This window comes from Patiria miniata, unplaced genomic scaffold, assembly GCF_015706575.1.
Source record: "Patiria miniata isolate m_02_andy unplaced genomic scaffold, ASM1570657v1 HiC_scaffold_9, whole genome shotgun sequence".
NCBI classification, from domain to species: domain Eukaryota; kingdom Metazoa; phylum Echinodermata; class Asteroidea; order Valvatida; family Asterinidae; genus Patiria; species Patiria miniata.
The window spans coordinates 27,113,958-27,140,124 of record NW_024037076.1 but is presented as its reverse complement, the minus strand read 5'-3'; the positions used below and the strand labels follow the sequence as shown (position 1 = coordinate 27,140,124).

General features: G+C 40.1%; 1 protein-coding gene across 6 annotated transcripts in view; it reads left to right on the top strand.

Annotated features, from left to right (window-relative positions):
- LOC119721031 (cGMP-specific 3',5'-cyclic phosphodiesterase-like) overlaps positions 1-26,167 on the top strand; it is a 108,095-nt gene that overhangs the window by 17,411 nt on the left and 64,517 nt on the right. For all 6 annotated transcript variants that reach the window (XM_038190903.1, XM_038190902.1, XM_038190900.1 and 3 more), the window contains exons 2-4: positions 939-1,097; positions 22,589-22,678; positions 24,978-25,118. In XM_038190903.1, the coding sequence (XP_038046831.1) occupies positions 939-1,097; positions 22,589-22,678; positions 24,978-25,118 (390 nt within the window). The remainder of the gene's footprint in view (positions 1-938; positions 1,098-22,588; positions 22,679-24,977; positions 25,119-26,167) is intronic.

The window sequence follows — 26,167 nt, the reverse complement described above, 5'->3', positions numbered from 1 at the left end:
GGGTGTACACACAAATGTATTTGACAAACATCTCTGTATCTAATTATTAAATGGGAAGTTACTTTAAATGTATACATTTATGGATGTACTGAAAATAACTGAGATATACCGGGTATATCTGAATGAAGTCCATGCCAAAAATTGATGCTGATCTCTTTCACGGCACAGGCAGCCTGTGTGTGATTAAACACTTGTACACTTCATTTTGTTTGTTTAAATTTCATAACTGAAGCACATATGTACAAACACGTACCGGTATTTCTATCCATTAACATGTCAGTCACAATAACGAAATGCCTAGTACTCTCACAAACTTTATATGCTTTGCATCAGGTATTCATGTGAGTTTTTCATATCTAGAGCAGAACATTATGCACTGCCTAATTTTCTTTTGCAAGATTTGAACTTCCAGTTTGTGTTTTGGGGAGGGGATGTTTCATGAAAAATATAAAAAAATAATGTCGATACGCTGGAACTGTGAGAATTTTTGACTTTATGTCAAATATAAGAAACTTTTATATTTAACCCCTGCAAACATTCAGTTGTTTGTTTTGTACAGGTTGTTGCACAAACAAATTACCGGTATTTGTTGTATTAATGCAATAAGGGATTCTACAATGCTTTTTATTAATGACTCAGTGGAATAATTTTTTTCCAAAATTAAATCAGCTGAATTGTGTTGACTGCATTAATTGAGAGTGTTTGAGTTGGCATAAACCTGCATTTGTACGGCAAACATTATGAAACATGAAGTATGGTAGATTTCAGAAATGGACATGTTCTTGCAAACAGAATCAGGGCTGTTGGGATTGGAATACTATTGGGCTTTGAGAAATTGATAAATTGGAAACATTGGTTGTCTAAGTCTTTATTAAAAATCTGAATAAAATATTACAACATCTTTTCTCTTTTTTTTTCTCCTTTTTTTTGTGTTACAGGATCCTCGCTTCAATCCGGAAGTGGATAAGCGAACGGGCTACCGCACCTACAGCATTCTGTGCATGCCCATCATCAACCATGAAGGCGACGTGATCGGAGTGGCCCAAGTCATCAACAAGGTCTCCGGCTCCCATGAATTCACCAACAAAGATGAGGAGGTAAGACTATATAGGGACTTGCTCCGGTGTAATCAGGAATACTGGTACATATATGCAAGTCACGCAAGGTTGGACAATTAGGCTTGAGTAAAAACAGCATCTAGGGATTTTTAATTTTGTGCAGGAGTCACAATTCAATCGGATTTGGCTCGAAATTTACCCAATTCCGAAGTAGTCGTAAACACTTCCATATCAAGCTGTATGGTGAAATCATTATAGTGGTGTGGATTTACGGGTAAAACACGGGCACCCGTAAAAGAAACCCAACTCCCAAAATTCCAATCCCGGCAGTAGTCTGAAGGGCTTTGTGGCTTTACTGTGTAAACCGCAACTTTCGCGAGAGTCATCTGTCGCGCATTAAAGTGCACATTAACATTGAAAATTTGAATTTCGTGTATATTTGGTAAATGACTGAATATATAATACCAGTAGTTGGTATATTTGGCAAAGCCCTAGATATGATGGTGGCCATCAGCTTTTACAATTTTGCTGGGAGTAGACTTGGAATGGGCAGACTTGACATTTTGGTTTGGCATTATTGGCATCATGTTCCCCAGTGCCCCAAGGGCATGAAGGGTACAACACGTAAACAGGCATGATATTTTTCAGATTTTTGGCAGACTGTTTCAATCTGAGAGAAAGACATTATCCGTATAAAAAGAAATGCATCTTGAAGACCCTCCATCCAATTTTCAGACTTTTTTTGAAATTGACAATCTCATCCCTAGTGTCAAACACTCAATGTACAATGTAAATAAAATTTATGCAGTTTGATCAGAATCAACATTCAGCATGTTAGCAATACCCCATATTGTTTTCTCACTGCAGCAAATCGCGCACGTTTGTGTCCGTTAGTGTACTTTAACTTGCTACACCATTAACGGATTGTAAGCTTTTGTGTGCCTTACGTTTACCGCCGGCCGCACATCTAATAAAACAGTGCCACTAACTTCTAATTTTTTTAAAAATAGAAAATTAAAGATCTACAGCGTATCCATGAAACACGAATGAACAAAAAGGCAGCTTTGATCGTGGTGCGCCTGTGCATGTTATTTACATACTCTGAGTGCATGCCCATTTTATCTAACAAAGAAGTACGTGTAAGCATGAATTAAATTTGCTTTAAACATCCACTGGTTTCTGCATGTAGTACCGGTACATTGTACATGACTAGTCCGATGGCGGATTCAAACTTTGAAATCTTGGGGACTCTGACAAAGTTAAAGCCAGAGTCCATCATTTGCAGCTATCCAAAAAGTAACTGGCGTAATTATTGTTGAAAAACATACTTGGTTGAAAGATAGTAAGTGGACTTCCTGTGAAATTATTCTCTCTGGCAAGCTGTCATTTTGAAGAAATCAATGCAAGAAGGCCTTTTCAACGGTGCGTCTTAAGAAGCACCGTTGGAAATTTCCGTTAGTAGTTCGGTTTTTTAATTCGGCGAAGCGCGCACAAGCGTCAAACTGACAAGATGCACACGCGCACGCGGTTGCTATAATTCGTCGGATCAGTGCGCGACATCGCGTAGGTGCAATCGGCTCAGTGAGAACGTGTCTCGTACGCTGAATTCAGGCCCAATTCAAAACATGATTCAGCAACTTTTGATTTCAAATCGAGATCCTAGAATGCTGTTTTTCTCAGAATATACAGCTGAAGCTGAGCTGAAACTTCATCAGGCTAGCTGTTCAGCACCCTTCTTTAGATCTTGAGCACTTTTGTTGCTTCAAACGAACAAAATGCACAAATTACAAATGATGGACTATACCTTTAATGTTGAAATCTCACAGGAGAAAAGGTGACAGAAAATCCATTGTAAAAAAAAATCATTGTAACAACTAACATTGTGTTATTCCATTACTTTTTGTAAAGAAAGACATTTGAAGAATACAATGTATAACAAGTCCAATACATTTTGATACACCCACAAATGTATTACATTTTTAAGCTGTGTCTTCAGTGTGAATCCTAAAATCCTGGTGCAAAAACATATTTACTAATTTCCAAGTGCAGACAGGGTAGGCCTATTCCATTACTTTTTGTAAAGAAAGACATTTGAAGAATACAATGTATAACAAGTCCAATACATTTTGATACACCCACAAATGTATTACATTTTTAAGCTGTGTCTTCAGTGTGAATCCTAAAATCCTGGAGCAAAAACATATTTACTAATTTCCAAGTGCAGACAGGGTAGGCCTATTCTTATGTATGACACTGCAAGCCTGCCTCCATAAATAATGGAGATCTGAATTCCACTTATTCCATCAATTTTTACCACTGCATGATATTCCTGCGTCGGTATTTAATATGCAAGACCGCACTGTGTGTGCTGATAGTACGCGCCCGGTCCCCTGTAGATGCGATCCCCATGCTGAGTGATTGATAGCGTGTCTGGCCTGTATTTCAACATCTTCCTTTCGGCATTAAAAAAAGAAAAGAAAATCGTACAGCAGCCAGTCATAGGATACCATAGGTTTTGCCCTGGCTTCTTGAGGTAGCCATACCCCCCCCCCCCCCCCAATGCACACACCTCCCCCTGCGTGATCTTCTTGGATCTCTGCCAGCTCAACGGGAAACATTTATGGCCATGGTTTGGGGCTGATCCACATACTTGAACCTGGTGGCTGCGTCTGGCGACATTAATGTCTAAATCATGGGCCCAGGATGCACACACTGGGAATGCAGATTACATATAATTTGAATTGTCAGTACTTAAACCAAAAACAGAAGGTGAAAAAAAAGTCAACAGAACTTGAAATATTTTCCAGTGGATTTTAAGTTTGCCAGCTGAAAATGTTTTGAGCAAAAAATTAAGCTAAAATTGCTTACAATTACAAAAATCAAATGAGGTAAAAGAGACTGATACTAGTTTATGCACTCAATCAGCACTTCAAGTACCTGTGCTCTGCAATTGTTTCATAAAGTGTTGTTCAACTGCAAGACACTGCAGTTGTACAACTTGTGTACATACCGTCCAGTACCGGGACCGGTATGTGCACTTAAAATGCATACAAGATACACATAAATTATTTATAAACATATTGCGGTATTTATGACAGAATTCAATTTTTGAATTTATCTGATCTACATGTAATGAATAGTATTCAGTTTACATTGTTTATGGTTCAATAACGTTGCTTTTGATGGAAATTGTATACTTTATGTGCAGAATGTTAATTGATTGAATTGAATTGAACAGTCGTTATTAGGGTTAATGGATGTATGTGATATGATATATATGATACACCATTTGAATAGCTTGTCACTTGCCTTGAGAGTAGATGAGATGTGATTCACTTGGAATGACTTCCTGAAAACTTGGTAAATATTCTTACTGTGCAGTTAAGTTTGTGTTTGTAGCTGGGCCAGTGAAAAGATATTACTCCCTTGGCAATATAGACAAGAGCAGATGAACAATGTGTGCTGCAATTAATATTGTAATGAAAGAAGAATTCAAACTGATTATTCCTTAGTTACATGTACCGGGTAATTGATCAGGCTGTGGCCTACATAGGGTATCCTTACAACGGCTTCTCGTTTTAATGCAAAACCCTCAAACATGTCATAATTAGTTAAATCATTGCATACTTTGTACTTTTGAACAACACATTGTACCAGTGCGTGAAATTACAGTCGGACATCGGACATTTTCCGACCACTTTCATGGTTTGTCCGACCAAATGCAGATGTGCTCGGACAAAATGTCCGAGCGATTTATGTATTCTTTGTGGAGTTGTCTTTTTCAGAAGTATGAAATAAACGCTTGCACTCAAAAGTATTTTGTTGTTTATTTCCGATGATCCGGTCTGTAATACTTACCGTACGCTGAGCGGCTGCTAACTACATGTTGTCTTATATTCACGCAATAGATGCAACGCGTTTACACCCCAATCATTACACAGTCTAGTACAGCGCGGCGTGCACAGCGATAGATTGGCATTCGTACGTACGTGCCGTTTGCCAAAAAATAGACGTGAAATCAAGTCGATAAATTGTGTTTCGATCAGCAGTCTTCGTGTTTCTTCTACAAATCAGTTATTACAACTTTTTGTACTTTTCAAGTCATTTTATGGAAATGAGCAGTGGCCGTTTGTGGAATTCCCAGTTAATTTTTATTGGGCCAAATTTTAAAATTGGACCTGATTCAACCTCTATTCCTTGCTATAATGATTCGATCGAGCCTCTTTGGACATTCAGAACTGCAATTTCACCCAGTTTAAGTTATGTGTTCTGCAGACTTGAATCGAGTCTGTATAGTGACGAGTCTAAATATTATAAGGACATTGACGCGCATACATGTAATGAGAATTTAGCAAGATCAAAGTACGTTGTGTTGCGCGGTATGCTTTAAGTGCGTGATTGTTACTAAATTCTTACAACGTGGCTTACTAGTACTACAGAAACGAGCGCGTGAATGCCCGGCGCTTGTCATTGCAACTACATAGTGTGTATTATGGATACGTACGTACGTAAACATACATACTGTACATGTACACACGTGTATGTACCATCCACGTGTTTGAAGTATAGTAAACGCGGCCTTTTGAAAGTTCGTCTCAGATGGCAGATCAAAACTTGACAATGGCAGAACACTTGTGCTCGGACATTTTGTCTGACCACTTTTTGGGTCTAATTTCACGCACTGTTGTACATGTATACATTGTACACATGTACATAGCTTTATGTGGCTTTTTTTTGTACCGGTATTGGTTGGGCTCCAAAATTCCTTTGCCAGTTGGAGCTCTTTTTTTTTTCAGGAAATATCTGGCAACCACCCGAGGCTCAAGACAGTAACTGGAAAGCAGGAAGTTGTAACAAATCCCAAGTCAGTTTACTGGAAATTTATGTGCTGGAACACAGCATCGTGGATGATATACAAAGCCAAGGGCAATGTTGAGTCTTTCAATTTATAATCATAAGAATTCCAAGTGGAGTCCAGAGTTCAGTTTTCTGAGAATGTGATCAGCTGCGGCTTTGAAGACGCTGAGCCACGATAGTCTGCTTCGGGATTCCATTATCATCTTGCCATCATTTCCTCCTCCAGTCGGGTCGTAACTCACAGAAAGGCCAGCGGGTTTGACCCCCCACCGATGATAAGCTAACAGTCTCTAAATATCCTTGGAGAATGCGTATTGCCGGATTTGCCGCCTTTTTTCCCCCCTCGCTCGGATGTCGTCGAAGAGAAGCTGATGGCAGTTGTCATGCCAAGGATGCTACGATAGCACTAGATGGCACTGGCGAATGGTCCAGTAGGGATAAGGCAAGACTCACTGAGCCGTCTAGTTTAAGCAGTGTGTTTTCATTGCACCTGCTCCGTTAATGTCCTGCTTTTTTGTGCCCCCCCCCCCCTTCTCATCCACCCAAGGGCAGTTCTGTAATTGAGCAATCTTCTTGGCTAGATCCAGTCTACATCCTCAGCAGCTGAGAGAGGAAAAAGCTTTCATTGATTGTTGTCAATAGCTCTTACGATTGGCTACCCTAGTCCTCCGTGCTGTCCTTGACAGCCAAGCAGTTTCCAAATTAAAAATCACAAGCATAACAGCAGCTTAAAATACCTTGGAGGTGTGAATGTGTGTGGTGTCCACACAGTGTTGAAATAAAGAGGAGGCAGGTGACAAGAACCAAGCATCAAACTTTGTTCCCCTTTTAAAGACGAAAGGTGGAAGTTTACATTACATGCACATATTATAACATGTGCATGCATGTAAACTTCTACGGTACCTTTACTATATCCAGGAGTGTCGCTAGACCACTTTGAATAGGGGGAAGGAGGGTGGGGTGGGGTGCCACAAATTTCCGGCGGATCGTCAGTACCAAAAGGTAGTCAGAATTCATTTTGGGAGGGGGGGAGGGGGGGGGGGGGTGGCTGGCTTACTGGACACCATGTTTTCCCTATCCCTGCTGAATCCAACTACCGGTATGTCACATACCCGATGGAGCCTGTTGGATTGAGCAGTTAACCCCTTGTGTACATTCCTCATGCAAAATGTTGGATTCAGCAGACAACTGAACTGCATTATAATGCCAAGTTGGACTCCGTTGGATTCAGCAGACAACAGAAAATGAGGCACAGTGGATTGAACAGGAAAGTCCGGTTGGACTCTGTTGGATTTAGCAGGGTAGTCCTGAGGAAGTACTAGGGGGTTAGGGTGCGCTGTTCGAAGCGGACAGTCATATTTCATCTCGGTACATTTGCTGATGGACATACGATTCTACCCACAGGAGGATGATTTTGCCAACAAAAAATGATCAATTGGGAATGTGTCGCCCCCCCCCCCCCCAACATCCAGTTTGTACCTCATTATTTTGGTAGGAAAAAGTCTGTCCCTTTACACTACATACCGATAGGTTGCCTTGATTTGTGTGTATAGTAGTGGACTTCACCTTTTACTTTTCTGTGGTGATACTAGAATTGATAATTGATTTACGGTACAGTAGATGAACGTGATCCCAGCTGCCATTTGATTGTGCAAGGTTGCATCAAGGATGGCACCAGGGGATGTGGGACATCCAGCAGTTTCTGAAGGAGGGATCTAGAAAGGCCTCAAATGCCTGTTGCTGTGTGACAAGTTTGTCTTCAAGGATTGAGAAAAGTCACAACGTGCTGATCAGTTGTCTTTACTGTACAAGCGATGAAAGCTTTGTGTGAAGGCTTTTGGAGTTAGGTTTGAACTACTAAATGCAGTCCATCATGACAAACACACAACCAGCAGTGTTCATTGGTTTGAGTCCATAAATTTGTGTGTTTTTGTTTTGCTTTGGTTTAATTACATATATTGATAACTGAAATAAAAAAAAAATTTTTTAAACAAAGTGCACCGTTTGAACTCCCAAATGTCTGTTTTGGAAAAAAATATCTGAAGTTGCACAGAAGTGCCCAACTGATGATTATGGGTCAAATTTTACATGTAAGTACAAAATCACAAATCAGCATTACATTGTACTGTATGTACATGAAATACCGGTACAACCCTGTAAACTTACTGGAAAAAAAGCCATTTGTTAAGAATTTGGTTAAAACTGGGGGTTTTCAACATTCTTTCTGCAACATGTAACACATGGATTTTCTGTGACCCAGACCTTTGAAATGAAATATTGCCTGCAAAAATATGAAACACCAGATGTTGGCGATCTTGGGGCCAAAGAGTACCTATAATATGTGTGTGGCACATGTCTGGATTTCAAATCATCTGTTCCGGTATACATGTATGTTACCGGTAGAACATGCTTTCACACAATCCTTCATGATGTTCTGCCTTTGTGGACAGTTTTTTGTTGTCGTGTAATGACCTGACTATACTTCCTATGTACCGGTACAATGTACTTTTGTAACCCAGTAACTGAATTAGGATCAATGCATCTACCATGAGTCCCATGTGGACAGTCAGACATTTTGTGCGTGCAAAGTTTACCTGTATGGGCCACTTTTTTCCCGATCAACTTGGTCATGGATGTCACATCCTTGATTTAGGTCTTTTTGTATACCCTGTAAGCACATGTATTATGAGAGTTAAGTTCCCCTTTTTAGCTGCAGGCAGCTGGCCGTTCAACTAATCATCATGTCTCTCCGTTAGTTACAATGTTACGATACGGTAGTTATGGTACTTACCTGTAGTTACAAAATGTACATGTAGTTTGCTAGTACAATACACGTTGACATTGTCTATTGCTCCTACTGTACATCTTTTGACCGATTTCCACCAAACTTTGTCAGAAGTGTCAGTAGCCCAGCCCCAACATGTCACATGACCAAACTGGGGTCAAAGGTCATCATGGGGTCACCGGGGTCAAAACCTGATTTTTTTTTTACTCAAAACACTTCTCCTTCGAGAAATTACTTATCATAGTCACGTGACTCATGCATGAACACGAATTCGTTAGCCCGCAGCCTCCGAGAGCTGATCGAGATTGTTATTTTTATGTGCAGTTTTAATTTAAGTTATTCCTTTTCCAGTGTAGCAAAGTGCAAATCACATTCATGAACTCGCCAGGCGCTGATAAAACAAAATAACCGAAGGGCAAAATTTCATCAATCACTTTTGATGGCTGCCGTGATAGACCCTGGAGAAGAGTGCAGGAGGATCAAATATTTAATTTCGCTAACACATTATCCACATTCACAGACATCCATAGGCCTTTCACAGGAACCGACTTCCGGATATTGAAGGCCACATACAGACTGTGACATTTTCCAATTTTTTTTCCAATTATCTTTGAGTCAAGCAAGATTGAACACGTAAATGGTTTCACATTTATACTTTTGGAGTCTTTTTTATTAAAGAGAAAATTGTCCTAACCCTACTCATGCAAATGAACACATGCAGTATCTATTGCAAAGAAAAATTTCTGTGGCATTCCCTGAACCAGCATCTTAAGTTTCTCATTTCTCAATTGCGGCCTGCATGTGTGTCGCTGATGATAGGATTACTGGTCCGCGAGAGATGCCCCTGCGATGTATAACTGGATCAGCCGCATACCGGTACAGCGCGAAGCGCGCCGTGCAGACCAGAGGGTGGCGGCGTTTAATTTCGCAAACAGGATCAGGCAGCGGCTGGCTTGCCGAGGCCTACCGAAACGGATTTGTTTGCGGTCAACTGGATTTGTAGGCAATTATCTTGCCTCCTGTTCCCCAAATGAAAGACCCTAAATGGATCTATACAGCCAGCCCCGTGATGATGCCGGTTGCCGGAAATGGCTTCTTGCTGGCAATGTAGAAAAGTATCACTTGCAATAAAACCACAAGCAAAAGTGCCAATATACCGGTATACCGGTACAGATTATCACTATAGATGTACCGGTATGATTAGTCAAAGTGCATACATGCATTATGTTTGTACACCAAATTTTGTTTGTACTGTTGAACAGTATCCTGTAAAACAGTGGCCTACAATGTTTACATTAATTTGTGTACAGGTTTACATAATTGTGTACAATTATCGTGTTCACAAGATGTGCGGTATACTGTGGTACCGGTACCTGTACAATAAGGGAATAACAGTGTGAGGATCCGGTCTTCACTGCGTGATAATGACCGAGTGTGGGGGTGACCGATGTTAATGGACCGAGACGAAGTCGAGGTCCATTAACAATAACAGCGGTCACCCCCACACTCGGTCATTATCACGCAGTGAAGACTGGATCCTCACACTGTTATTCCCATTAATAAATACCTTTTTAACGAAATAAACAGTTAAAATGCTCCAATTTTGTGACTTTCTTTCGGCGATATTTCCAGACTTTTTTGTGTTCATGTTCATGGGCCATATTTTAGCTTAACAGCTATAACAACGTAAATTCAACAGAAACTGGCTGCCGTAGCGAAACAAATTACAACAATGTTTTCATATCTTTACCTGATTGAGGAAGCTGAAATCTTGTTTACACATTCCTTGTGTCCGGAATTACAAAGATGCTTGGTTTAGGAAAGGTAAATATGTCGGTGGGTGAAGTGTTCAAAGAAAATAAATCTTAGATCTACGCTTTCGTCGTAAACATCCTCAGTATATACTGCACTGCTGTACGATGTCGTTTCAAAACTTCCTTACGCGCGCGCACGCATGCATCCCTAGCAACTGTGTTGCGTAAGCGCGCGTCAGTCTCACGCGATGGGGGTTGAGCGCATGTGCAGTGCTCTATTGTTACAAGCTACCGCAGGACTGTTACTATATTTTGACCAATCATTGGCTTGCATGGGGCTGAACGGGGCTTGATCAATGCTGGTTCAGGGGCCATTTATTCGCTTGATCTTTGAAGCCGGTCCATTATCACCCTTAATGCCCGGCCACGTGATCGAGTCTCGACCAATCAGAAACCATCAACTCTCCAAGGTATTTATTAATGTCATTTATACAGGTGGACTCTAACTTTTCTTGACTATTACCCGGTACATGCAATTCACTTTCCAAAACAAATTGTCAGTAAAGTGTATGTTGTTGATCAATCCAAAATCCTATGATTATGAATAAGGTCTTTACTTTGTGAAATCGATTTTCTTGTGATTTTTTTAATTTTTTAAATTTTTTTTTAGATCATTAACAGGAAACAATTTTTAATTACTCAATGCCAAGTAGTCACAAACTGTTGGATAAAATTCTTACCGGTACATGCTCTGTACCTGCATGCACGCATATCAATACATGCACCCTCACTATACACACGTACATCTAGTGCTTTAAGTACATAATGTACCGGTACATTATGTACATGTACCGATAGGATATTAAGAGGGGATCATAAATGTACCATGTACATGTACATGTACTTGCTTGAGATACAGGGGAAAAATTCATACAGATCCACTTAAAAAAAAGAAAAGGGAATCAATTCCCTTCGCAATTTTCACTTTTGAAGCAGATGACGTGCACATGTCATCGATTTTTACTTTTTATTAGCTTCCCCCATATGTGGTTCTTGTACGTGGCTCGTCCTCATCTCTTTGCACATGGCTGCCCCAAAGTCATGACCAAGAGACTCATGTGGATGAGGTCTGTCGCATGAGCAGATTCTCATAAAAGTCGCGGAGCGGCCGGCCTGTTTTGACAGTCGGCCTGGACAAACACTCATTTAGGAGCTGGTGACGGGAGAGGAGGGGGAATCAATTGGATTTCAGTTTGAAGCCAAATAAACACCGGCGTGCCATTCCCTGCCAAGTAGAATGTTCGTCTCTTCTTTTTTTTTCCATTTAATTTTTTTCCGCTGATGGAAAAGAAAATGTTCACACCTGCACAGTGGTGCCACTCATGTTTCTGTGTTTAATATAAAATATAAGAAGCAGCTTCTGGGTGGGAAAAAGACACCATTGGCTCAGCTTTTTGGGATTCTCAAAAATCTGTACCGGTACATTTTGACAATAAATTCCTTCAGGGGAAAAGTAGGTCTGAAATAACAAGTTCAGGCAAACATTTCAAGAACAAGCATATACCTCTTTATCACCATCCGCTGAACCCCAAAATGTGTGCAATCGCTTTTTGCAGGACATAATTGGTGATGTTCTCGCATTGTGTGTTGAATGGTCCAGACCTGGCCATGAGATGGCACTAACCCTAACCGCCTTGAATCCTTCAAAATCCTCTTTGCCAAAGTAGGGGAATTTGGAGGATTGAGGTTACATGGCAAAAGTGTGGTACTGATTTTGTAGGATGCACTTTGTGAAGGACTGGTGTTGTTTTTGCTCAGCCATGCATAAATATAGGCCTGGATAATGCTTGAAATCCTCTGTACTGCTCCAGGAAGTCACTGCATGGCCAAGCCTCAACATTCGGACAATCACTTTGCAGGATTGGGGTAGTGGTCACCCCTCCACGGACCATATTCAACAAATAATGGAGGAATTTGCAGGATTGAGGCTATATATTCTTTTTTTCCATGAGGCCAACTGAAGGATTTTGCAGGATTGAGGTTACGGTACATCCTAGCAAAAAGGCCTAGGGAGTTGGGGTTAGAAGATTTTCAGACATTTGTCCCCAATACATTTCGGAATTTTGTGGATATCATAAAGCAGTGTATCAATGCATGGAGCTATAATGGAAACATTGAAAGAAGCACAAGAAAGCAGAATTCAAACTTCTTGGAATTACGGCCCTTGCCATAAACAGCATGATTTTATTTACAATGAAAAAATGTACATGAACAGTTGCATCCTGTTCTGTTTTGCTAGATACAAAACAAAATGTACTTTCATGTGCACCGTAAACATTTTGTCTTATTAAGTTACGTTAACATCGGGTTCCTCTCTCAATGGCAAACCGGGAACTGCAGCAGAGATTGATTGCATGTTGTGTATGCACTATATAGCACTTCCAATTTGCGCAAATTAAGACCCAATATTGCCAATCCGGATTGGATGATTAATTGGATTTTGGGGAGAGATGTCTGGAGGCAGGCTCGGGGCTTATGTGCCGTGCCCTTAAGTCTAGATCCCCGCCCCCCTTCCCAGTTTTCCTCCCCTCGTTTTTTTTCCGCCTTCAAACCTAGACAGCCCGTATTGCAAAATTTAATCAGCCTGCACCGCTATGAAAATACGGCAGCAGCTTACGTGTAAAATGCTCACATGCTGGAAATGGGAGCAGGCGTTTGTCCCCGTGTGATGCAGATCCATACCGGGTGATTAGAACCCAGCGCAGGAATGCCCCGAGGGAAGGCTGGTGCATGCCACGGCATACACTGCGCAGGATTGCCCCGTTAAAAAAAAGGAATTGTATGACCTAATTATAAGAGAGAGTCTGGGGGTGACCAAAAAAACAATGGCTAAGGTAAATATTTGGAGTGAGAATCTGGGCATGTGGGCTCTTCGATTTTTGGATATATGTGGGCCAATCCTGGAATTAATGTTAATTGAATTTGGCGGTCCCATGTGTACTCCTGTGTGTATCATTACTCATTCATTAATTGGCGAGAGAGACACGTATACATGTACATACATGTATGTACATAGTATCCACAGACGATTTTTGAGGTGGAATGGGAATTAATCAATGATTACATTTTAAAGTTTTGGCTGAAAAAATTGCATCGCCTCTACCGGTACTAGAGTGCCCCCCCCCCCCCCCCACCCCAAAAAACCACCTCTCCGCCCCTTCTGAACATATAGGGAAATAATTTACTTGAGTTGAGCCCTCTTTTAATGTGCAGTGGGATTGTGATGCAAGGGAAGCATGACTGTAACCTGACGTTAAAATCATGACTTAGTGATCCCTGAGGTACATGTACCGTACATGTACGTACATGTAGTACATGTACTGGAACATCAAGTACCGGTATTTCAATTGATTTTAAGGTACCGGTACCAGCAAGTTCATGTAACGTGAAGTACATGTACCGGTACATGTATTTAAATTATCCACAATATACATGTAACCACCCAAGCAATACACCTTCAACATGTGTGCATCAATATACCGGTGATTTATAGAAAAATAATGTCAACATCGATCTCTCCATTGGCCTGTGTTATGATCTGCCAATCCAAACCAGCATATGCTGAAAATCACTAACTACCGATACATGCACATACTGTTCTCAGATTACGCGTGCACGCGCATGTATTTTAAGTCATTTTCAGTCTCAAGGGCGGGATAATCTGACAGGCACTCTTGTCACTTGATCTCGTCACATGACTTTAGTATGCAAAGTCAACAAATGAAGCAAGCTTTAAAGGGAGCTTCCTTCTTTCCAATCATGTGCCGGTAATGAGTTGGTAAAGTTCAATATTGCTGTTATTTTTATGTCATTTTTTCCCCAGGGTATTTATATTCATTTTTTCCCACGGCGGGTGTGAAACACGCCGTGGGCTTGACTCGGCCATACATGTATATTGTATTCATGCAACTTGAGAATTACAGCCTTGCATTCGAAGACCGGTTTTGCAAACACGGATGTGCATGCGTCTAATTTGCATATTTTGGCATATTAGATCACGCCCCATTCATTTTCATTTTCTGTACTCTCGAGGTACCGGTACGCCCGGGTGCACAGACGGTGTCGTAAGCCGTCTTCACACGTTACCTGGCCGCCGTGGGTTTATGCCACTTGGTACTTGTTGTCTTTTAACATTACAAAAGTCATCACTAAAAAAGGAATGGCTTTGAAACAAAATCAAATCGAAGGTGCATATTGTTTGAAGATCATGAACAATGAAGATTAATTACTGATGATCAATATTCCGTCTCCTTAATGTCATACTAACAACATCCAAATGCTTTCAGGCCTGCAATTGGGCCATGACTGCTGTGCATATTTCCCAGGTGCGCCAGCCAGCCAGCCAGCCTGAGCCAGCCAGCCAGGCAGACAGGAAGAAGTGACAGGGCCCCTGCAACCAAGGCCAGAGAAGAATGTGGGCAAATGTCATGCTCATTGCTGGGCCACATTCTTGCATGATTTGCCCGTGATGAGCTCCATATGACTGTGCCCATGATATGTGGGTTAATGCCTCGGCGTGTTTGCCACACAAGCCGCTGCATGGCCTAATTTCGGGAATGATTAAGAGAGACAAAGTTTCCATTTGGCTGCGCTTCCTGATTGGAGCGGTGTATCAGACGAAGATCAAAACACTTTCAAGAGTTGTTAAGGGCTTTGCTTGGGGAAAAAAAAGATTGAATAGAATAAAAAATAAATCAAAGATACCTGTCGGTTGACAAGTTTGATCAAATCATGTAGCAATAACTCTCAGGCGGGATTTTGTTTGTGTTTCATGTAAATTGAAAACCAATCTTCAATAGTTGACTTCATGATGAGGTAGACGTGGCAGCACTAACATTTTCAGATCGGCAGAAGATTAACATTACACTTCACTGGTAATTCTAATGATGCCTCGCAGTTGGCCGTCATTGAATGTACCGCACATCGCAATGCTTCATCAACTCTTAAATGAGTAAAAATTCAATTAAGAAAGGTGTTACAGTAGTTCTTCCTGGAGAATACATGTACCATCATGACCATGGAGGAATTGTGTTCCTTCCTCCATATACCGGTACGCACACATGGAAGGGCTGTGAAGGGCTAGTAATAACAGATCTGCTTACATGTAACTTTTGTACAAAAACCAGTTACGAGCATGGGAAAATGTAGGTGCAGTAATTCCTTTACGAGATCTAGGGGACAGTCAGAAACATATTATTAATAATTTTTTGTTTGATTTAACTAAATGTAATACATGTACATTGAACATAAATAATACATTGTGACTGTAACTGTCAACACACATGTACACTGTATGCACAATGTACATGTACATAAAAGCCACGGGGAGACTCAGACCACCCTCTCACATGTGCATACTACATTGTATTGTATGAACATTGCAAGGGCATTAATATTGCAACGAGGCGTAGTTCGTTTGAGTGTAATTTAATCAGACAATCAATATTAATGAAGATGCATTATGGAAAAATATTTTTCATAATTCAGGGTTCCTAGATTAATGGAAATACATGTACATGTACACATACATGTATGTGAAATTAGCACTGGTCCTCCTGAGCGGTTATTGCTTGAAACATCTGAAGATAAGTGCATTGAAGCATTGTTTCCTGCATTTTGAGTTGGACGCTTTCAGTAGATATTCCATTAATGTGTGTTTTGACACATCCAGCAGGCCTTTCATATGCATGTACACACCGGACTGTTTGTGTGGTACATCAGATGGCATAGCGTGTGTGAGCGATAGGCCTATGGTACTGTAGCTGTTTTAGTCCTTGATAGTTTTTCATCGATGTGGACATCTTTGGAGACACACATATACACGCCTTACAGAAAGAATCTGTACATGTACCGGTATCAGGACTTTAAGAAAACATTTTACCAAAATAAAAGAACTCAGGCCCGCACCTGGCATACATGTAAATTAAGGGCAGAAAACAAGAATTGCACACACAGGACAATAATTTAATGAAAAACAATATAATTTTGTAGCTATCCAAATGAATGTGAATAAATATGGTTTGCAACAAAATGTTAACAAAATAAAGAGTACCAGCACACTTAATTTCTTTCGCTGTTAAATGAAGACAATATTGAGAAATATTGAGTACATGTACACGTATATGGCACACAGAGGTTTGTTTTGAATTGAACTGTTTAATAACTAAACCAGATTTCACCCGACTAGTTTAAGGTCAAGGTAAAAACTTTATCAGCAATAATTATGAAGACAACGTGTACGGTATCTGTATTTTATACGACTTTGGTTAGCTGTGTCATTGATCTCCTGCATGTGAAACAGCATTTTACTCAGTATACTGGTAGGCATACACTCTTTGTGCTTGTCATGCATCAGTGACCAATTTTATGACATTGTGTTGATAACTAATGTGACATACAGCCCTGCAAGTGGAAACAGATTAATGGCCAATTAAAACAGTTTCCTAGGTTTATTCAAAACCATTACCGATACATCAGCCATTTTGCTCTGCACATGGTACATGTATATCGGTATGTCCCCAGTTGAATTTATTGACATAGGTGTTCAGCTTTGGCCACTGATAGCACCGAGTGCTTGGGGCAGCACAGAAAACATATAGATGCAGGGATGGAGACTGATCCCCATTGGCGAAACTCGTAACTGCTAGATTGAATAACCTGTGCACGCTACATTTATGGATGTTTGTTTTCAACCATTCCTGTATCAATTCACTTTCAAGGAAGATACATTACAATGTAAACATACACACTTACCAGAGGAACTGTGCATAGTGTGCAAAGATGACCAAAATCTTACTTACCGGTATAATCGCATATGTTTACATTAGTTTCCCTGCTATAAAGACCAGCACAAACGAAAATATTACACGCCATTTCTTACTTGTAAACATTTTAAATTTGTTTTTCTTAACAAATGAGTAAAATGAAAAGAATAGTAAAAATGGCTCTCATACAATTAAATTGTATTTGTCTAGAATTTTTTTGGCCCCCCCCCCCTCCCACACACACAAAAAAACAACCCAAACTGTGAGTGACTTAGGTGAGTCATTTGAAAATATAGTTCACTTTAATTTGAGAAAATCTAATAAAAACATGTACACGTACAAAGTATTAGAAATAAAAGGATTGCTTTTTATCGCAAATTTCAACTTTCAACACGCTAGGTTTTAGCCAGAATGGGTGTCCCGGCATGGCTATTGCAGACTATTTTGGACTGGACACTCTGTTTTGTTACGTACCGATATGTGCCTGTAGACAAGTGTATGTTTGTACGTGCCCTGATTTTATACCGATTATTTTCAAATGCCAACTTTATAGCCCTAGGTGTACCGTACCAGGGGCGGATCCAGGTAATTTTGCCGTGGGGAGGGGGGGGGGGGGTGGTTCAGGCCCGTCAGATTTGTTTATGTCTGATTGTTGTGGACAGGGGGACATGTGGGTAATGCAGCGCGTATTGTTACTTGCAATCTGTGAGTTTGTTTCTGCATTCAATAGGGGACGTTGAACAATAGAGGACAATAAGGTCCCCAATTCCCTAGAGGTCCTCAATTTGGATTCGTGTACAAAACATATGGGAGGTCTTCCTCAAAAGTTGAAGTACAAACAAAAGAGGGACAATAGGGGGTCCTCGATTGCAGGCAAATACACACTTGTGAGTGTGTGTGTCAAGGGGGTTTCTGACCACAACCCCCTCACTTGTGGATCCGTGCCTGGGTACATGCGGTACATGTACTGTACATTGTACAGTGTTCATGTAATACATGTACATGTATGCATGTACATGTATGTTCATTTACCGGCACACACTATGGTACTTCTACCGGTATTACACATACATGTAAGTACACCATTGTATGTTCTTGTCAAGATCTTGCGTACATGTACATGCTCAGTTACATTGAAATTTGAAAGGAATATCCAGGTGATTTTGACATTGATTTGGATGGCCTTGACTGCGAGTCAAGTTAATTGGATATTGATGGCATAGTCAGACTATTGTAATTCTCTTGAGGGAATGTAAATTGCATCAAATTAACCACACTATAAAGCAAAAACGAAGACATTGCTTAGGCCAAGCATCCATATAGATATGGAAAGGTTTGATCAGGCCTTCATTGTTTTAAGAAGAAAAAGGTCTTATTCAGTGTATTTCAGCCAATTTGTGTATGTTATGTACTGGTACACATTGTTCACGGATCAGGAATCTGTGGGAATGCTTAACGCAGGTATGAGCAAATTGTAGGGCTAATAACTTGAACATAAGGTACTCGCATTAAAACTTGGGTGCTAAACCGCCATAAAAATTATCACATCGCTGGCCATTTGAAAACATCCTCTAATACATGATGTACAATTGCCACTGATATACCTGGCGTGACATTAACGGGAGCACTTGGCTAATAAATGTTGATGCTCATCTAGCCCCACCATAAAGGGTGTCTCTCATTTTTGTTGATTTCCCTGGAGAGCACTTGGGGAAGTTGATTGCAAGGAGTGTGCTGCGCATTACCCAGAAGTCCGGAAGTTAATGTTGTGCGTCTTGATTTAATCAAAACGGATACTGATGTTCATACAGTATGTCAGGTTGCATGACGATAGCGACCGATGCTATCTGCACAGTGATTTATTAAGTAAACTTGGCCCATCCCCCCACATCCCACAAATGCGCAGCACTTTAAACCGTCGGACCCGCATATGCGCTGCCCAGACGGCGATGATATCGGGTTTTAATTGCAAGCTTGCGTGATGCTGCATCTTTATATCTGCAATTCATCAACCTTATTACTCTTTGGATTGCCTTGAGGATAGGAATATCCATTCCAAGTAACCCCAATGTCAATATTTTGATGACAGCATCCTATCCAAACAGGCAAGATACATTCCTTGCACACTTGACACAAACTTGGTGGTTTATTTTAGAAACATATCAAGGATACACCGGTCGTAAAATACCCACAGGATGGCTTAAACTGCTGGTCCAGTACACAAATACTTTTTGTCACTAAGTGTGCACTGCAATAATTGACTGATCAGTACTAATGTCTTTGAACGTTTCCATACCCATTCCAGATATCTGCCATGTTAGATTTTAAACATAATGAACCAAATCTCCTTCCTTTTTTAGAACTTGTTTTCCCTTTCAAACAAATTCTCAAGAGCTTTTCTTTGACTCTGTTTTTGTTAATTAATTTGATCCCCTAGTGCCCCCCCTTTTTTCATTTGCATGACCTCATAAATTTAAGATTCAAGATTCAAGATTTATTTATTGTCATGCTTAAAACTTAAGTGACAATTGATATCCCAGTGTACACTAATTTAAAAAAAAAGGGGTATAAAGTACAATACATTGACAATTATACCAAAAATATTAAACAATAGTATTAGTATTATAAGATGGAATAGTAATAGTACACAATTATGTTATATCCCAGTCATAAAAAGTGGGGAACAGTAGGGTAGGATTTAGGGCAAAAGGGTGATTTGGGGAAGGAAATGAGGGAATAGGACGGGACAGGATGGAAAAAGATGTATAGAGTAGGGTAGGATGGAGGGTAGTGGGGGAGAGGCTGAGGGTGGAAAGGGTAGGGTAGGAAGAGGCAGGGCTGGGTAGAGGAAGGTATGGACTAAGTGAGTTATAAAATCAAATGACAAAAATGACTTAAAATGAAGGGAAAACACAGCAAGGAAAGTGAGAAATTTGTTTTCATGTTCTTGTACATGTACATCTACTGGTACATACACATGAAAAAAGTATGCCCTTGCAGCTGCTGAAGTTTTATTGGTTGCTGTGTGTTATGTATTGATTCTACTTCCCTTTAGTTAAATCACATGTCTTGAGAATGCTCGCAAATTGAAACACTGTGCGTACTAAATGAATTATGTTGCTCCAGCATCCAGGTGACAAGGACAGCAAGGCGCCACTCTCTGAGTGACAATGTTCTTTTGAAAACAAATGTTCCCTGTTTTTTTTTTGGGCCAGTTTGTATATTTCTGTAGCGAGGCCTGTAGGGCACAGGTCCTTCTGTGAATGTTTATGTTTGATGAATAATGGGCTCCAACAAGTGTGACATGGGGCGTAATGGCATCATAAATTTCATGATGCTGGGGGTTCAACCCTACAACAGATTCATCCAGAATCTCAAATGTGGCATCTGTGTATCGTACCCGGTACATGCTGTTTAACATGCGCAATGCTTGTCAGGAGTGTTTGTGTACGCAGTCTTGTACTTTCATCAAATTCAAAACAATTATAATTTTCAACTGAATGTTATAGGCCTAAAGGTAAAAGTTTTATTACATTGAAGAACAGAGGTACTGGAACCAGAACATGTTGTGTGCACATGTTAGTTGCATGTACATGTTTTTTTTTTTTTTTTAATACAATGTAGACTTTTTAAAACCACATTCTATAACAACAGGGAAACATGCATTAAGTAATTCCTATTTTTCTATGAAAACCTCTCCTTCTTAAAAAAAAAGAATTTTAAAATAGGACATTTGGAGTATCGTAACATTGTACAGTTTTATTTAAGTAAATGTTAGGATTTGTGTGTCAAAAAAAGGCAGATAAAAAAATGCTTTCTGGCCATAGTAATAATAGTATACCGGTACCTTTATTCATTAATGAGGAAATTTTGTCGGATAAATGTAAGGCAATAGAGTAGAAACAGAGCACCAGTATGTACTGACATTATGTATCACAACATTTAATGGCATTGTCATTGCCAAACTACAGAATTCAATTAATTGTTTAGGAGCGCTGCCCTTCACAGGTGTAAGGTGTAATCGGTGTATACCGGTACACTGTACAGACTGGCAAAATAGCCCGTAGTGTATCAATGTTACATGCTTCATGTAGACCTCCCAATACTCCCACTGCCCCACAAGTCTGCTGCTTGACCTGCAAAATCAGGGTCAAAGCCTTGGAGACTAAAAACAACAACCTGGCATGAGCGCAACAGCAATTTACAATGCTGGAACATTGCACAGCAATGGCCTGTAAACTGACGTACAGGCATGACAGGTACCGTACCATGTACTTTCACTGTTAAAGATATAGTCCATCATTTGTAATTTGTGCATTTTGTTCGTTTGAAGCAACAAAAGTGTTCAAAATCTAATGAAGAATACTGAACAACTAACCTGATGAAGTTTCAGCTCAGCTTCAGCTGTATATTCCGAGAAAAACAGCATTCTAGGATCTCAATTTCAAATCAAAATTTGCTGAATCATGTTTTGAATTGTTTTGAATTGCAGCCATACGCAATGTCGGGCACTGATCCGACGAATTATAGCAACCGCGCGCACCTGTGTGTCCTGCCAATGCTTGCGCGTGCTGCGCTGAATAACAAAACAAACTACTAATTTAAATTTTCCTACGGTGCGTCCTAAGATGCACCGTTGGAAAGGCCTTCTTTCGTTGATTACTTCAAAATGATAGCTTGCCAGAAAGATTAATTTCACAGGGAGTGTAGTCCACTTACTATCTTTCAACCAAGTATGTTTTTCAACAATAATACGCTAGTTACTTTTTCGGATGGCTGCAAATGATGGACTATAGCTTTAACGGTACATGTACTAGTACCTTTGTGTTCCTCCATGAGGTACCGGTATGTACATATGCATACTTTGTGTACCTTTCAATTTTTTCAAATATAAACCGTCTCTTGCATGGGGTTGGGGGAGGGGCCGGGCAATTAGGCCAAATTTCACTCTGTCTTGCCCGCCCCTCTCTCCCCAAAGAAAAGTAAAAGTAAAGTAATTATTTTCTCACATGTGAAAAATAAGAGCAAACTGCTTTCCGCTAGGCAAAATATGATAAACGAACTATTGTTGTATTCTCTTCCGTCCTCCCACTCCCAGCCCACCTTTAACATTTTAATCAGTACTCATGTCTTGTGATTGTCTGCAACACCTGCAAGGTTTACTGTACCATGAACAGCAATGAAGTGGCCCCTGATATGTTGTCTCTCGGCTTCAGTTACACAGGTACAATGTATGTGGAGAGAGTACGTAGCTCTGATTTTGTTTTTCTCTTCTTTTCTCTCTCTCTCTCTCTCTGTCTGGCTTTCCAGGTCTTCAGGAATTACCTGACATTTTGCGGTATCGGCATCATGAATGCCCAGCTGTTTGAGATGTCCGTCAACGAGTACAAACGCAATCAGGTAATGCATGCATTTAGCGTTAGCAGTTTTCAACACTGGCTGGCATTCGTTCCTTTCAGCATATAGGAGAATGTAAGCCACTCAACTCAATTTCCAACTTTTTTTTGATCGATGGTGAAAAAAAAACCTGATTTGTGTGTGATCGATTTTTAGTTCCTCTTAAAACTTGATTTGGAGATTATATTAAATATTAGTCTTGAGATTAATCAAGGGTACAAAATCCTCTTTACAAATCTTGATCGCTCAAAAAAATAACCTCAGAATACTAAATTTCAAAGAGCTTTAGTTAACAGTTAACGCAAAATTCCATCTTATTTAGTTAACAGTGTTCCACAAAGTCTAAATTTTAAGTTCCTCGTTTTGTCTTCAAGCCCATATTTATTTTCTCCCTCTTAAATTTAAAATAACATTGAAATCCAACACCTATCACATAACATTCTCTTGAAATGACACTTTACATACATTACAATTTTATGTACCGCTTTTGTTATTCCAAACACACCAAAGAAGTAGTATCCTTTTCTTCTATAGTCCTCTGTATGTCTACATGTAAGTTGAATACGGCGAGAAAATAAAGCAAAAAAAACGTGCAGAGGGAAAAGAGAGCGGGAGCCCCTTGTCAAAATAGATGATGCGTTACCTAGCAACAACATGCACTGGTGCGGCATATTTGCTCTTAGTGGGCCATATGAGGGAGGAAAGAGTGGGATTCCCTTCCGCTCAACGACTTGCCTCAATGTCTTCAAAATTCCCCATGGGAGTACTCCGCTCAATGACGTTAGATTTCAGAGCGCTTAGAACCCCCCCCCCCCCCCCCTTCTTGTTTCTTCGGCCTGTCAAGCAGCAGGGCAGAAGTCTCCAAAGAACACATTTGATTTTTTTTTTTCTCGTAGTGCACGGCCATCAAGAATCCTTTAGAAAATCCCTGACTTGCTGACACCTTTTAAGCGGCCGTTGTGCGGCGGCTCGGCAGACTTTTTGAGCTCGGGGCCGGAGATGCCTTAAAAGGTTTCGGCAAGACAATTTGCCAATGATGTATTTTCTCGAGAAAGATCAAGGCCGTGGGCGCTACGGGGAAAATGTTTGGGAAGAGAGAAGGAGACAAAAAGGCCCGGAAGGGATATCAATTGACACTGTGGTGACGTCGTCTTAGAGATGGGAGGGCATTCAGACCCTTGATGCTTATCATAAAAGATGATCTTTCATGTGCATGTGTGCCCACATGACTTGACATTTCTTTTGTGAATTCTCTCTTCTTGAGAAGATGTGTGGGTCGGTCCATAAAATTGGGGTCAAAATTTTTGTTGTTTCCCTGTTACCATGCATACAATATAATTCAAGACACGTTCTTACCTTCTAAAGTACCTGCCAAAAAGTCAAATTTAATGATACTTGCATTGTGAATTACACAGGTCAGGTGTAACAGGGAAACAAACTTGTCACACTTTTAAACCCCACCTTTACGGACTGTCCCATGTAAGTGGCAGAAAAAGGGTAACACAAATGCTCAAGAAAAAAAATCAAAAACTTGTTTTAAAGATAAAAGCCTTATAAAAAGGGATGGACTTAGAAAATAGGGGAAATCTGAAAGTACATGTGCATATTGAACCTGTAATTGCAGAAGAAAACTGCTAATTGCTGTAATTTCATCCAGATTCAGTGAAGAAAAAATTCAACCTTTGCTTGGTCACAGTCTCAGAGTTAAATTCATTACTTGTTGATCATTAGCAATGTGCCATCAGGCAAAAGTTCATTCTACTGCTATGATTTGTGACATGGTTCTTTCCAAAAGCACCACAACTCTTTAAAACGAGAAAGAAAATGGAGTTCACTGGTGAAACTACACTTGGCCCTAAATCATCAATGGAATTTTTTCTCAGACATCGATAGCCGTCATTTTATTTCATTAATGGCAGTTTTCCAGATAACATTTATACAATATTTATGTCACATTCTCTTTCAACAGGTCAGTGTAACAATAATTGCTATAAAATACTAACCCCCAAATCCATCCCTTTCTGAAAATTACAGCAAAAGCATACGTTGTATATTACTTTTATCGTAAAAAATTTACAAAGGAAACAAAGAAACGAGGATGTCTTAAAACGCAAGATTCTTCTGTTGATTCGTATCCTAAATCCTCCTGGTTTTTGTGTCACACACAGTCCACTATTTGCCATTCTTGCCCGAGGACTAAATAAAAAACAGCCATAAAGACACTGTACACGGACATGGACATGTAACCCCCAACAAGCCAACAGTGTTGACCATAGCCTGATCTCCTTGCTCCCCATTGCAGATGCTACTGCAGCTGGCCCGTGGCATCTTTGAGGAACAGACCTCCCTGGAGAGCGTGGTCCACAAGATTATGAAGGAGGCCATCACGCTGCTCAAGTGCGAGCGATGCTTGGTGTTTCTTCTCGAGGATCACGATAAATCGGTAAGAAGGGTCGGGGAAGGGTTGTTGTAGAAGTCTAGGAGTAGTAGGGTTCATTGTGTGTTTTTTCTTAACATGTAGCGTGGAGAGATTAAAGCGGTTGCATTGGAGATGGGGTTAAAAGAGGGCTGATGAGGTTGAAATGCATCTTTAAGTGATATGATGGTGATAGTTGTGTAAGAAGGCAGTGATTAGTGAGTTAGTGGTAGTGGTGATAAGGTTTGACTCGAGGTGATGATAGTGGTGACGGTCATGATGGTGTAGGTAAGGCATGTATGTTGGTGATTGTAGTGCTCGGTGTGATTTGATAAATATTGATCCTTTTGTTGGTTATAATAGTCAGTTCAGTTATGAACTCGGTAACTATGATAATGATGACCCTTATGGTAACAAGGACATGATGATATGACATCAGTGAAGGTGTTTTGTTGAAGGAAACTTTAATAAGGGGAGAAAATTAGTTAATGTAATATTGGGGAAAACGTCCATGTACCAGTAACGTTTTGCACGCTGTAATGTAATGTCTTAGTTTTGAAAATTGAAGAATCAATGAAAGCAGACACTCCAGTCTCTGTTGTGGCTTTGCTTACAAAAAGATGTTAGGCTACACCCTGTACATGTACGGTATGTAAACTTCAGTCATGAAGCAATAAAAAAAAAATTAAAATGCAGACTAGAAAACAAATAGACCAAAGGATGTGGTAATGTTGTGTCCCTACAGTGCAAAATACAAACAGGTCAGTCTAATAAGATCTGATAGACCATTGATGCATACACAATTTAATTTTCCCCCCATTTGTTGGATAGAATTGTGCATTTGACACTCATTGCAGTTACCAGGATTCTAATATGGAAGCTTCATATTCCCCGAAGGGAATTTGATTGCAGATAGGTAGTTAAAACTGAAACCTTGCGGCCTGTAAAAGATCTGAAATTAGTTATTAGTCCGCAACATGCCTCCTAAACCGAGGACAGATTTTTTTAAACCACGAGTAAAGAAAAATAGAAATAGAGAAATAATTTCCATGGGTTAGTTACAAATGAGGAACAGC